The 13,943-nt window shown below is 55.0% G+C and overlaps 3 protein-coding genes across 3 annotated transcripts in view; 2 read left to right on the forward strand and 1 right to left on the reverse strand.

Annotated features, from left to right (window-relative positions):
• The window catches only part of Asic4 (acid sensing ion channel subunit family member 4), a 21,731-nt gene extending 19,921 nt beyond the window's left edge, over positions 1 to 1,810 (forward strand). Inside the window, 5 exon segments of the mRNA XM_028760670.1 lie at positions 239 to 392; positions 1,048 to 1,139; positions 1,216 to 1,295; positions 1,477 to 1,581; positions 1,697 to 1,810. Of these exon segments, the coding sequence (XP_028616503.1) occupies positions 239 to 392; positions 1,048 to 1,139; positions 1,216 to 1,295; positions 1,477 to 1,581; positions 1,697 to 1,810 (545 nt within the window).
• A 978-nt stretch (positions 1,811 to 2,788) lies between these two features.
• On the reverse strand, positions 2,789 to 7,637 carry Chpf (chondroitin polymerizing factor). The gene is made up of 4 exons (XM_028760640.1): positions 6,959 to 7,637; positions 5,437 to 6,010; positions 4,777 to 4,956; positions 2,789 to 4,446 (listed from the first exon to the last, which is right to left on the reverse strand). Exons 1-4 carry the CDS (start codon positions 7,270 to 7,272, stop codon positions 3,190 to 3,192), a joined length of 2,325 nt encoding a protein of 774 aa, XP_028616473.1. The 5' UTR covers positions 7,273 to 7,637; the 3' UTR covers positions 2,789 to 3,189.
• A 60-nt stretch (positions 7,638 to 7,697) lies between these two features.
• Tmem198 (transmembrane protein 198) lies at positions 7,698 to 13,886 on the forward strand. The gene is made up of 5 exons (XM_028760688.1): positions 7,698 to 8,058; positions 8,359 to 8,563; positions 10,716 to 11,291; positions 12,514 to 12,716; positions 13,043 to 13,886. The coding sequence occupies exons 2-5, from the start codon at positions 8,398 to 8,400 to the stop codon at positions 13,178 to 13,180; spliced, it is 1,083 nt and encodes a 360-aa protein (XP_028616521.1). The 5' UTR covers positions 7,698 to 8,058; positions 8,359 to 8,397; the 3' UTR covers positions 13,181 to 13,886.
• The last annotated feature ends 57 nt before the right edge of the window (positions 13,887 to 13,943 follow it).

Genomic DNA, 13,943 nt, shown 5'->3' on the forward strand with positions numbered 1-13,943 from the left:
GAGAGAGAGAGAGAGAGAGAGAGAGAGAGAGAGAGAGAGAGAGAGAGAGAGAGATGTGCAGCTGTCATGGGTCATTTAAAGGTGGTCTGAGGGGGACCCCAGTCAGCAGGCTTTAGAAGGTGACAGGTCTGGCCTTCTGAATGGACATGCCAGCTCAGGATAGCCTCTGTGCCTATCCCCATAGCTGCTGTGCCTGTGGGCCATTCTCCCTGCTGCAACAGGTGCCTTTGTGTTGCAGACTCCCTGGGTGGGGGCTCTGAGGGCCCATGCTTCTGCCCTACACCCTGCAACCTGACTCGTTACGGCAAAGAGATCTCCATGGTCAAGATCCCCAACAGGGGCTCAGCCAGGTACCTGGCGAGGAAGTACAACCGCAATGAGACCTACATAAGGTGAGCCATGCCCACAGACGAGCTTTGTGGAGAGAGCCCTTTAGCAGGGTGAGCCATGCCCACAGATGGGCTTTGTGGAAAGAGCCCTTTAGCAGGGTGAGCCATGCCCACATACGAGCTTTGTGGAGAGAGCCCTTTAGCAGGGTGAGCCATGCCCACAGACGAGCTTTGTGGAGAGAGCCCTTTAGCAGGCCTGGGGCACAGAAGAGACTGGGAAGGAGCTGCTGTCTTTGTGTATATTGGGTCTCCTTCCAGGAGTGTCATCCAAAATCTTTCTAAGTTACATCCTGGTCCTCTTCCAGAAAAGCCCGTCCCAGTCCAAGTCTGAGCTGCCATAGTTCCTAGTACCCCTGCCACTGCACAGACCTTACTTAGATGATGTATCATTTAGACCCATTTATATTTCTCCTCAGATACATAGGGAGTTCAAGGCCAGGGCTATATGAAACCCTTTCTCAGAAAAACAAAGCAAAACAACCACCACAACAAAAACCATGAAGCTAACACAGCTGGGCCTACTAGCTCCCTTTGGGAGCTGGAGGTTGCCAACTTCACAGCACACAGAGGTCTTAGATGAGGATCAGCTGGGGATGACCTTGCCAGCTGCCTCAAGAAAACCAGCAGCCCAACACAGGTGTCATTTCATGTCTCCCAGGGAGAACTTCTTGGTCCTGGATGTCTTTTTTGAGGCCCTAACTTCTGAAGCCATGGAACAACGAGCCGCCTATGGCCTGTCAGCCCTGCTGGGTAAGCCCTGACCCTGGCCCCACTCCTGTGTGGCTCAGCCCAGCCTGTTCCCACTGACCCTTCCCTCTCTCCTCAGGGGACCTTGGGGGACAGATGGGGCTGTTCATTGGGGCTAGCATCCTCACCTTGCTGGAGATTCTTGACTACATCTATGAGGTAAACAAAGGCAAAGAGTGGTGCAGGTTCTCGGGTGGACAGTGGACTCGGGGGTTCTAGAAGTGCCTGAGGGCCTGGGTCTGAAGAGGTTAGGTTGAGGAATAGGGAGCCCTACTGGTGCCCTGTTAGGCACCAAGTCCTATAACAGGCCTTTCTTGACACCTCCACCTTGACCTGCAAGGTCTCCTGGGATCGACTCAAGAGGGTGTGGCGACGGCCCAAGACCCCACTGCGGACATCTACTGGGGGCATCTCCACTTTGGGGCTGCAGGAGCTGAAGGAACAGGTTGGTGACCTCTCCCCAGAACCACTTCCTGAAATTTCCAAGACACCCCAGGAGAGAGGGCAAACTTGAGTCACAATTTGACCACTGTCCCATCTGTCCCCTTTCTGTTTTACAGAGTCCCTGTCCAAGCCGGGGCCGTGCTGAGGGTGGGGGGGCTAGCAGCCTGCTTCCCAACCATCACCACCCCCACGGCCCCCCAGGAAGCCTTTTTGAAGACTTTGCTTGCTAGGGTGGTGCTGTGTGGGGAAAGTACCCATGAAACTGGGACTCTAGGAAGACCCCACACACCTCCTACTCCTGGGACAGACGGTCTGGGGCAGCCCAGGGCTAAGGGAAGGGGCGGTGCTCACTGAGAGGCCAGGACTAGGGTCCTGCTCTCCCTGACCCAGGCTCAGCTGCCTCACACAAGGGTCCTTCTTGTCCCCCTGCTCCCAGGCAGGTGTCCAGGCAGGGGTGGAGACCAGACTAGAGGCCCTGAGGGGAGGGAGGAAGAGAGGGAGGAAGGTAGAACCCTGGCAGAGCCCCTCTGTACATTTGTATATATTTAGGGACTGGGTGGGGGTGGGACGCAGACATAGAAGGGTGGGGCTACAGGGGAGGGTGACACAGGATAGTCAGGGTCCCAGCCCTAATGGCAGAAGGCAACTCCTTGGGACCCAGGCATGCTGGGCTGGTTCTACTTCCCTCTTTTCAGACCCAGCTCCCTCTTGGCAGGGGGAGTGGGTGGCCCAGCAGGCCTGGCCCAGATCCCAGTTCCCCCTGTACCAGCCCCACCACAAGTTCCCTTCACCGGGAGTGGGTGGAAAGACCTTTCAGACCTTGGCTGAGCTTAGGGGGAGGGGTGGCGGCCTTCTCAGGCCTTGCTCCCTAGAGACTGGTTTTATAAAGTCTGGTAAAATTAGGAATAAAGAGGCACAAATAATTCTGTGTCTGTGTCTGTGTGTGTCTGTGTGTGTGTGTGTCTGTGTCTGTGTGTGTGTGTGTGTGTGTGAGAGAGAGAGAGAGAGAGAGAGAGAGAAGGGGAGGAAACATGGAGGGAGAGTAAAAGAGAGAGAGCTCGTTCACATGCACTTGCTGGGGGCTGGGCATCTATATGACTTGATCCCTGAAGAAGGAAAAGAAGGCGCCCACAGACCCAGGGCTCCTCCATCCTCAGTCAGTTCTTCTCCTGTGCCTACCTTGCCAAAACTGAATTACCAGTCTTCACTCATTAGTCCACACTTAGCCAGTTTATTAAAGCCAGGGCTTCATCCTGGATCCAGAAGGGAGAAGGTAGTAGATACCATACGCTTCCTTTCTCAGCTCCACCTTCTCCGAAAACTCATCTACAGCCCAGCCCCCAGGACAGGAGCCCAGGAAGCATGGCTGGCGTTAGGCATAAACAGAGGCCACAGCCTGAAATCAGCAGCGTCAAAGGGGCAGGGGGACTGGACAAGGATGGCTCTAGGGCACCTGTCTCAGGGCTTGTCCTGAGCCCATAGGTCCAACAAAGCAAGAGACAAGGGACCAGTGGACTGCCCTAGGGTCTGAGGCTACAGCCAGCCCTGTCCAGCGAGGCTGGCATGTGGCTCCAGGTTACTGGGGAAGAGCAGGGACAGGTGCAGAGGCTTAGGTGCTGTTACCCTGTTCCTGCTCAAAGAGCAGCATGGCAAGCTGGGTGCGGGAGCCAAGGCCCTCAAGTACGCTCTGGCGGCAGCGATGGTAAAGGTCCTCACTGAGCCGCGCACTACACAGCTGGGCCCGGTAGCGCTGCAGCAAGGCTGGTTCCACGGCCCTCAGCACGTGCAAGCTGGAGAAGCGCAGGAACAGCTCATACACATCCAGGCTCTCCAGCAGCTCCTCCTCCTGCTCGGAGGCTGCCGCCAGCCGTCCACGGGCCGCCACGTAGTCAGAGTTGTAGAAGCAGGCCTCACTGGCAGCCTGACGATCAAAGTGGCCAGTGTCACGGCCCAGTTCTGGTGGCCCAGGCCCCTGAGGTGGAGCCACAGCAGGGTGGAAGGCCTGGAAGTGCATAGGAAAGAAGGCCTGCCAGCCAGAGATGGCATGCATGCGGCAGCGGTTCAGGAAGTCAGGTGTGAGTACTGTGTCTGGCCCGGCCAGCAGGAACAGAGTGTCTAGTGGATGCTTCTTGGAGAGCAGATCCATGAGACGCAGTGGAGAGGGCGCAGCTGTCTGCACACTGAGCCAGGGTACCCGGGCACCAGGGAAACGCCGCTCTAGCTCCGCCACATGGGCTTTGACGGGTGCGAAGACGTCTGCGTGGGCTGCCCGCTGGGCCTGGCGGGGCTCGTACAGTAGCAGCAGGGTCAAGGCTGCCGCGTCACCAGGTTCCAGTGCTGCGGTGGCAAAGGCTTCCAGGAAGCCAGACGCCAGGTCGCGCTCTGCTGCAGCCAGAGGCAGCAGCACAGTAAGCCGAGAAGCCTCAGTGACATAGGGTACGGGCAAGATCTCCACTCGGCTCAAGGGCCGCAGGAGCTGCACCCTGCGAGTGAGGGGCCAGCGGCCACCCTGGGGCGTCAGCGCTTCCAGCTGCAAGTCTAGTGTGTACTCCATGCCTCGGGCTGGATCAAAACGCCGGTAGCCATTCAGCAGCTGTTGCTTCTGGAGCCGCAGCGCGGGCTGGTAACGACGGTTGAGCTCCTCTAAGGCTGTCCCCAGGACATCAGCCACATCAGCCTGGTCGGCCCCACGCAGCGGGCAGCGAGGCGAGCCATCAGCACAGGAGAAAGCATACTGTTCCGTGAAGTAGTCCCAGCGCAGAACCTCAAAGCGTGAGGCAGGGCGAGACGGTGCTGGAATGCCCACTGGCCAGGTAGAGGCTCTCTCCCCATCAGCAGCCAGTCTGCTGGTATTCTGGATCTCCCACTGGGCCGGAAAAATAAGCCATGAGCAAAGCACGGGGTCACATAGCCAGCACACATCTAGAGGCTGTGTGGACAGTCAGTGATACTCAGGGAGGACCTGCAGTTTACTGTAAACCTCTGCCCCGTAAACCCAAGGGCCCCACGCAGTTTCCCCACAGATTGAGACAGTTTAAAAGTTAAAAGGGGAGTTTCCTGGAGGTTTCACACAGGTCATTGACCTGGCAGTGTGCTTGCTCTGCGACTTTATCACTGACTTTTTATTCCCCCGAGGTCTCTCAGGACCTGTTTCCCTTCATTCCTGGGCTCCTCTACCCTCGAGCCCAGGGTATACCTGCAGTTCTTGAATCTCCTGGTATGTGCGGTCCAGCTCAGCTCGGGCAAAAGCTTTGTGCAGCTGGTACATATGCACTGGGTCACGCACAGGGTGGGCTGTCAAGGTGCTGCGGAAACGAGGGTCTCCCTCCTGCACAGGTTCCCCGGGGCTCAGTTCCAGATAGTTGTAGTGCATTCCCTGGGGAGAGGAAGGGAAGCATTCAAAACAGGAACGGCAGAGCTGTCTTTCCTCTGTCTCTTAGCTAGTGTCTCATCTTCTAATCCTATAACCAGTTACGGACTTGGAAGTCAGAGTTCTGTGGAAGTCTATTTGACCAGCTGATGTCAGGCCTGATCAGGTCTCTGTGAGCTCCTCTGTGAAAGCTGCCTCAGAGGTGTCCACAGAGCTAAATAAAACAGCTAACACTGAATATATATTATGTGCAAAGATCTCTTACTTTCCCCTAATCCCTATACAGATCTGCCTAATAATTGTTTCCATTAGCACACATGAGGCTACTGAAGCTCAGATCTAGTAATTTACATAGAGCCACTGGGATTTTTTTTTTTAATGATAGATTAACAGAGAAAATCCAGACGTCTATCTCCACTCCTCCATACCTCTCCTGGGTATGCAAGCTCTGAGAGGAGACACTAATTGGGAGGCTTATTTTCCTACCTCATGGTCACCAGTACAGCCAATGCCTGTGGCATCTAGGATGCACCGGCCCAACCACTCATCGGGGCGAGCACTGACGATGTCATTGCGGCAGCTTTCCAGATGGGGGCGCAGTTGCTGTAGTAGTGTGCGAGACAGCAACACTCCAAAGCCTCCGTGGCAGTAGCGGCCTGGGGTAGTTTCTCCGCCGATGAAGTCCTGCGGCCGGCCAAGATACAGATGAGTTGCGGAAGCAAGGCTGAGGTGGCCAGCTAGGCGGTCCAATTCATGCGCCTCAGTGTAGGTGGCATCAGGCACTAGGAAAAACCAGTCAAAGTCATCGCCGTGTTGCTCCAGCAGGTGGCGCAGCGCCAGGTGCAGGTGTCCGATGGGCCTCTCTTCGCCCAGTGCCACCACCGCCATGCCTGATGGTGTCCGGCGGCCCCTCGCACCGGTCAGAAACACTACATGCTCCAATCGGTGTCCCAGAGTTCGGTTTACAGCCACACCCAGAGTAGGCAACGTGGCCTGTGAGGTCAGCACTGCCACCAGCAGCTTCTGCCTGATGCCCAGCTCCGTGCTGATATACCGAGTTCTGGGAAAAGACAGTTATGAACAAGATAGCATACAGCTTCACTTGTTACTTCTTCTCTGGACCTGGTTTGCACCCATGAACAGGACTAAGAATGTCTCTCACGAGACATTATTTAAATGATATACTGGTCTTACAGAAAGTGTTGCATTTAGGAGATAGCAATTCCAATGCAAATGTAGGTAACAGATACATTAGATTTAATTCCAGATTTCACAACCTAGTAGTTGTGTCCCTGAGAATGTTACTTAATTGTGCCATCTGTAAAATGGGACAGGCTGCACTTAAACAGTAAAATGCTTGGCACACCGTGCAGATGCTCCCTGCTACATGAATATGCCGTCATCCCCGCCCCCCAAATATGTCCTATAAATGATGTGTAAATGCACAGTGGTGTAGAGAATGTCTTTTGGAGAGGGGGCAAACTAAGACAGTGACTCACCTTCCTAAAGTAGAAGGTAAGTTGTACAACTGGAATTCACTGTTACTTAGAAGAAATTACTTCAATTCGTGGGCAGAGACATCAATGTGATGAGTACATTCCTCCCTCTCCCATCTCATCCCAAGGTGGCCCTTGAAACCCATCTAGGAATGAAATACAGGTAAATTCCAGTTCCCTCCTTTTTCTTTCCCCCTCTTTATAACACGTATCCTCCTTAACACTAATTTCTCTAATCCTAAACAGACCAGTGGAGGGCTAAGAGGGTCTTTGGAGTACTATTGGGTGGAGTCTGTTTAGCTCAGCTCAGATCCGGACGGGATCCAGAAAAGGCTTCAAACTGGCCCTCTGTCTCCCTGGAAGGCAGGGTCATAGGAAGTAATCGAGACCCAAGGACTTCCTGGCCGGCCGGCCCCTTCCTTCCGGAGCCTGACCCGGCCTCTGGCGGCCTCCCTAGCGCGCGCATCCTGGCTGGTGCCTTGGGGGGTAGGGCGGACGGAGCGGATCAGTACCTGACGGCCTTCTTGGTGGCCTGGCCTGGCTGTGCGGGATGGTAGGGCAAGACACGAGGCTCCCAGCTCTCACCGGCGCCTGCGCCGGCCCCGGGCCTCTCGCGCTCCGCTCCGGGCTGCACCGAGTTGGGCCGGCGCGCCGCGTTGGTGTTGCCGCGCAGCGGCAGCTCAGAGTCTCCGGGTTGGGGTGGCCCGGGTCCGCAAGGCTCCTCTACCCAGGTGACGCTGAGCAGGCTCAGGGTGAAGCCCAGAGAGATGCCCACGGCCACGGGCCCCGCGGGCCGCAGCACGGACAGCAGCAACGACGCCCGCATGGCGTCCCGACAGCGGGTCCCGGGCCCCCGCGTAGCCCGAGGCGGCTCCGAGGGGGCGGGACCGGGGAGGGGGCGGATCCGGAGGGCCCGGGCCCAGCAGGCGGGCCCGCTCCCTCCCCACCGAGAAGAGCTAGTAGCTCAAGCCGGGAACTCCCGGGCGGATCGGCAGCCCTTGGAGAACACTGCGCGCCCGGGCCTCCCAGGCAGCTGCTGTCCGACGTGTCACGGAGAGGGCCCCGCCCCCGAGGTGGGGTCTCAGCCGTCAGTTACAGCAGAGGGACGAGGGGGAGGAGGTTAAAGGGGAAGGACCCCCGGAAGTGCCCCCTCCTCAGCGCCGGAGAGGCAGACGCCGGGGGCGGAGTCCCTTGTCTCCCCCTGCGTGGTTGGTGCGTCCCGGATGACGTCAGAAGCAGCCCGCCCCTGCCAGGATGGTGCACCCTGAGTGACGTCAGGAGCAGAGGCCGGAGCTGTCCATCAGCACCAAAGGCCGCCGGCGGGCTCAGGGCATGGGGCCGCGGCTCCGGGACAGCCCGAGCTCCTGCTCCTTTCCTTTCCCCGGGCCGGGCCTGAGTCCCCGGGCTGTGGGACTGCAGTGCCAGTCGGTGTTGGAGGTGGGGCGACGACGCCGTCGCACAGAGACCTGTCTCTCCGGCCCAGCAGCCCCCTTCGCACGGTGGACTTTGCCCGGACCCCAGTCAGTCGGAGCCTCTGGTGTCCTACAACCCCGTCTCCTCCGGCCCCTGAACACCCTTCTTTGCTCGGAAGCTCGGGTCACCTCCAGCCCAGGTAGATCTTGGACAATTCCAAATTGATCCTCCCACAGACGATGCTCAGGCTGCCTCTTTTTGCCAGCAGCGCCCTCCCTCTCCTCGTCTAGCCCCATCTAGTCCCTCTTTTAAGTGTATCCCAACCGCCTCTAGCCAGGCACTTGTTTCCCTTTGCCTTTGCTCCCCGTTGCAGAGACGCTTCTAGAGCTTCCTGATGTGAGCATCATTCCTTTGTCCACTGTGCCCTTGCTGAATTCCTCCACTGTTATACTGGTGGAGACCCACGACTGACTCTTGATACCAATTTCCTCCCTATCAGGTTGTCCTGGGAGGGTGACCCTCTTCCATTCCCAGCATTATGCCGGGTACTATGGAAACTCTGCGATTTCAGCTGCTGCCCCCGGAGCCGGATGATACCTTCTGGGGTGCACCTTGTGAACAGCCTCTGGAGCGCAGGTATCAGGCACTGCCAGCCCTCGTCTGCATCATGTGCTGTTTGTTTGGAGTCGTCTACTGCTTCTTTGGTGAGATCCCCCTCATCCTTCACCTGTGGCCCTCTACCGTTTCCCTAAGGTTCCTTTCTCTGTTGTCTCCAAAATCACTTCCAGCCTGTCCCACCTCCATGGGTATATCTTTCTCTTGCTGATTTCAAATATATTTGTAGATCATTGACTCTAGATTCTACAGAGAACAGGTTTTGAATTAGGCTCTTTGAGTTTGAACCTGACTTTGTATGTTAGTCACTGTGATGTAATGGACACGTTAACCTGGGTCTCAGCTTTTTCACCTGGACAAAGACAACAACGTTTGTCTTATATAGACAAGAATTAGTGGGTACTCAGAGAATAATAGCTATTGTAGCAAAGATATGTTTGGATCACTAGGATAAGCAGACACTTTTAAAAAAAACCCTCTTAGCATGGTGATTAAACTTGGTCCCTTACAACAGGGCATATTGTATGGTGGGGGCGAGACCTGGAATATTCACACTTGTGATACAGATTAGAGTGGGCTGGACGGTAGTCATACACATGGAGATCGCCTACAAGGCAGATTCCCATAAGGATGGTTATTGTGAAGAGTCATATGGGGGAGGGCGTGGTATGCCTGTAATCCCAGCATTCAGGAAGCTGAAGCGAGGGAACGGAAGCTCAAGGCCAACATGGATTACATAGCTCAGTGAGGTTGGGTGGGTGAGCAGTAACTGCAGTTCAGTTGAACAGGTGTGTGTGGGTTCGTTTGACAACTCTCAAAGTCTTGGCCCAAGGCTACCTTCTCTACAGAAAAGTATACTTTTTTCTCATTTTCACAAAAGTAACCTATGGGCCAGTGTCAGCTTTCAGTAAATAAATGCCCAGTGGATTCTTCAGGAAGTTATAGAACTTCACAGTGGGGAGAGTGCCTTCTATGAGTAGGGACCCAAAGGAGGCCTTCAAGAAGACTCTATGTATCAGAACCAGTTTGGGCAGAAAGGCTGGCATGGTTGGCCAGAAGTGTGTTAGAATAAATAGTTGGGAATATAAGGTATGAAATATAGGACCTGAGGGTCTGTCTTGTACGTTTTGCAGGGTGGGCAGGAAAAATGCCCACACAGGGTTTAGGACATGTATTGGATCTCCAAATATCCTGCCCGCTCTGCTCTGGGTACCTGCTCCCTCTGCATGGTGCTCTGGATAACCTCATTCCTTACCCACAGCTCCATATCATCCTACCCATCTTGGATGTCCCTACCATCTGCTCCTCTCTGACTTCAGAACCTTCTGGGGTCTGATTCCCTCACTCTTGGAACCAAGTCTTCTTTTCCTCTTTATCATCTTCCTCTTTGGTTCTCCCTGCCTCTCCTTGACCCCCACCTCCGACGTCTACCTTCATAACTGCTCATGACCTACACCCCGTTCCTCTGCCAAGTACCACTAATGGCTCTCAAGTCCCTGTCACCCCTGTTCTCCATGTAGTCCTCTTGGACTTACTGCAACCCTGCGTAGTTCCTAGTACCCACCCACTGGTTCTCTTTGATCACCATAACTCCAATCAGTAGATTGATCCTCCACATGGTGCTCTCTGGTACTCCCATTTCTCTGGCCTCAGTGTTCCCCTTTGTCTTCAATAATCTTAATGACTCTACTCTTGTCCAACCCCCTGACCTGCAAAGACCTCATCTCCCCAAACCAATTTCTGTCCTCTCCATAACTTTTCAGCACTGCTTTATCTCTGAAGCCCTGTGACCACACAAGAATCTTCTTTCTAAACCTATGTGACCTCACCCCTATGCATTTTTTTTCTGATTTTTAGATTCTTCATCTCTGAATAGTCCAGCTCAGAGGCCCCAGAGACTCCACTGCTGATCCCCTTGGGACTCCAGTGATCTCTCTGGACCCTGTGATCCTAAAGACCCTATTGCCCCATGGCTGATTTATTCAACTCCAGTGACTCTTAACTTCACCCTTCAAAGGCTTATATCATTATTTTCATAATTACGTGTCTTCCCAGTGATTCCCAGCAAACATCTACATGATCTCCCCTGACCTCCATAGCTCCACCCTGAGCTCTCAGGACTTCTAATTCTTCTTTTAGCACCCATGTCTCTGATGCCCTTGTGCCTCCATGTCCCCAACCCCTCTGACTTCTAGTCTGGTAACCTCATTTTGGCCCCTCACTGGCCCTGTTCCCCTCCAGGTTACCGCTGCTTCAAGGCAGTACTCTTCCTCACTGGGTTGCTGTTTGGCTCAGTGGTCATCTTCCTGCTGTGCTACCGAGAGCGGGTTCTGGAGACGCAGCTGAGTGCTGGAGCAAGCGCGGGCATCGCACTGGGCATCGGGCTGCTCTGCGGGCTGGTAGCCATGCTGGTACGCAGTGTGGGCCTCTTCCTAGTGGGGCTGTTGCTCGGTCTGCTGCTCGCTGCTGCTGCCCTACTAGGCTCTGCACCCTATTACCAGCCTGGCTCCGTATGGGGCCCACTGGGGCTGCTGTTGGGAGGCGGCCTGCTCTGTGCCCTGCTCACGCTGCGCTGGCCGCGACCACTCACCACCCTTGCCACTGCTGTGACGGGTGCTGCCCTCATCGCCACTGCAGCAGACTATTTTGCTGAACTGCTACTGCTGGGGCGCTACGTGGTGGAGCGACTGCGGGCCGCGCCTGTGCCTCCCCTCTGCTGGCGGAGCTGGGCCCTGCTGGCACTCTGGCCTCTACTTAGCCTGATGGGCGTTCTGGTGCAGTGGAGGGTGACAACGGAGAGGGACTCCCACACAGAAGGTGAGAGGACATAGGCTAGGGTGGGCATGGGAAGAAGGGGTGGACGGAGATGGGTGGTGAAATGGAGGGGTTAGTGAGAAGGGACAGAAACTACACATGAAAAATCGGGGCCTCGATGGGTTAGAAAGTTGACTTGGTCAGGGTCTAGGAGAACAGGGCTAAGTAACAATATTCATCCCAAAAGAATGTGTGGGGCACTGGTTCTAGGTCAAATTCATTCCAGGCACTGGAGTAATATAGCAGCAATGAAACAAAAGCAGGGTAGTGGATGTAGCTCAGTGGTAGCATGCTTGCCCAACATGCGCTGGGCTCTGAGCTTGACTGCAGGACCACAAATAAACTAAGGCCGCCAGAGAAGGTTCATGCTCTTATGAAGGGTGTGCATTTAAGGTAGCCAAGAAACAGGTAATAGATGTGCAAACAAATAAGTTAACTTCTCTTATGTAGAGTGGTATGGGGAGGCACAAGGGGATTTGACACAGTAACTTTGTGGAGTCCACTGTACTTAGGGTGGTCAAGGGAGGCTGCCTGGTGCAGGTGCAGGTGCAGTTAATGAGATCTGCTGATAGTATAGACCCTCTAGGATGAAATCTGTTACAAGGACAGCGAGATGCCTATGGAGGACTTAGCGTAGGAGAGGAAAGGACACAGGTTAATGTTTGGGAATGTAGAATGACGTCGAGCAGCGGTTCTCAACCTTCCTGACGCTGCACCCCTTTAATACAGCTCCTCGTGTAGCGGGGACCCCCAACCATAACACTATTCTCGTTGCTACATCATAATTGTAATTTGCTGCTGTTACGAATCTTAATGTAAATATTGGTATTTTCTGGCGGTCTTAGGCGACCCCAAAGAGGTTGGAACCTGTAGGTTGAGAACTGCTGTGGTAGACAGAGACAAGTGGGTGGAGAAAGGAAAGAGTGAAGAAGGAGCTGTCCGGTTAAAAGATGATGGCATGGTGTCTGGCCTGGGGAGGGGGGCTGGAACAGCAGCAACAGTTGGGGAGGTGATGCTGCGCATATAGACCTTTGCAAGAAGAGAAAAACTGTGGGAAGTCCTGTCTTGGAGGTGGGAAATAAGGAAAGGAAATAACAGGGTGGAAAGGGGTGATGGTTGTGGGCAAGGGACTGTGGAAGCCTAAAGCCTGTGAGGGGAAGAGAGGCAGAGGACTCCATGAAGAGCTATGTGGACTTGAGTCTCTTCTGTGCCTATTCCTCTACAGTGGTCATCAGCCGGCAGCGAAGGCGAGTGCAGCTGATGAGGATCCGGCAGCAGGAAGAACGCAAGGAGAAGCGGAGGAAGAAGAGACCCCCTCGGGCTCCTCCCAGAGGTCCTCGGGCACCTCCAAGGCCTGGTCCCCCTGACCCTGCTTATAGACGCAGGCCAGTGCCCATCAAACGCTTCAATGGAGATGTCCTCTCCCCGGTGAGGCCCCAGAACCCCTCCAGCCCTGGGGTGGGAAGAATGTGTAGACTGACCATTTAGGACTGAGTCTCCTTAGGGGACTTGATGTATTTTTCTATCCATCAGAACCTCAATACCTGGACTCTGATAGATCCAGCTTTGGAGGTAGGGACAGGTGTCCCAAGTACTGACATTAAATGAATATGTATATGGTGGTGGGTTTTAGGGCTGTGGGCTCAGTTTGGAGATGGCTTGAGTTAGTGCAGGCCAAGAGAGTCTCAGGCCTGGATGGTACAGGGAGACGTGGTTCTGCAGCAGGACTCAGACCTGTTCTTACTTCCCCACAGAGTTACATCCAGAGCTTCCGGGACCGGCAGACTGGGAGCTCTCTGAGTTCCTTCATGGCCTCACCTACAGACACAGACTATGAGTATGGGTCACGGGGACCGCTGACAGCCTGCTCGGGCCCCCCTGTACGGGTGTAGTCATGTTCCCACTGTCTGGACTCTGCAGTCACCAGCTCTGCCAGCTTCGAGACTCCTGCCAGGCCACTACTGAGGCTGCAAGGCCCTGTGGCCTTTGGCTGTCTCGCCTCCTTGGAGAGGGTTGGCCAGCCACCAGAAGGGAGGCTGTGTCTCAGGCTAGGTAGGCCTGGCCTGAGGGAGAAGTTCCGTCCAAGCTCCCAAGGGACTCGGGGTGTGAGCCCCACTGGGATGTGCTCAGGGTTGTGTGTTGCCCATACATGCGTGTGAAGGGGTAGGCTTGGAGGGGACACTGGGACCCTTGCCTTAGATTTGATTGGCAGGGCTTCTTCAGGGCCAGCCCTGCCTCCTGTCCCCGCTGCTGGGGTCCCATGGGCCACTCTCCTGCATGTCTGTGTGGAGGAGGCCTGCCTGCCTCCCCTATTGCTCTACCTTTCAACCATTCATCTAAGGGTTCTTGTTATTGTCCATGGAACTAATGGCAGCACCCCTCACCCTGGTCCCCTGGCCTCTGCAAAGCCACCAGCCTGAGGGCAGTGGCAGAGGATGGGGGTGGGGGGTGCTGTCCTGGGTTGGGTTTGGGAGGAGGGTGGAGGGAAAAGGGCTTAAATGCACGGTGCATGTCTGGTGTCTGCTATGTCATCTTAGACACCTCATGCTTCTGTCTCCTCCCGCCCTGTTTTACATCTTTTATAAATGTGCCAAACTATACTGCCTCTGCCAGAAGTCTTCAGTAACTTCCATCAACCAAGTTGGAAACACTGCA

This window comes from Grammomys surdaster, unplaced genomic scaffold (genome assembly GCF_004785775.1).
Source record: "Grammomys surdaster isolate TR1022 unplaced genomic scaffold, NIH_TR_1.0 126546, whole genome shotgun sequence".
NCBI classification, from domain to species: domain Eukaryota; kingdom Metazoa; phylum Chordata; class Mammalia; order Rodentia; family Muridae; genus Grammomys; species Grammomys surdaster.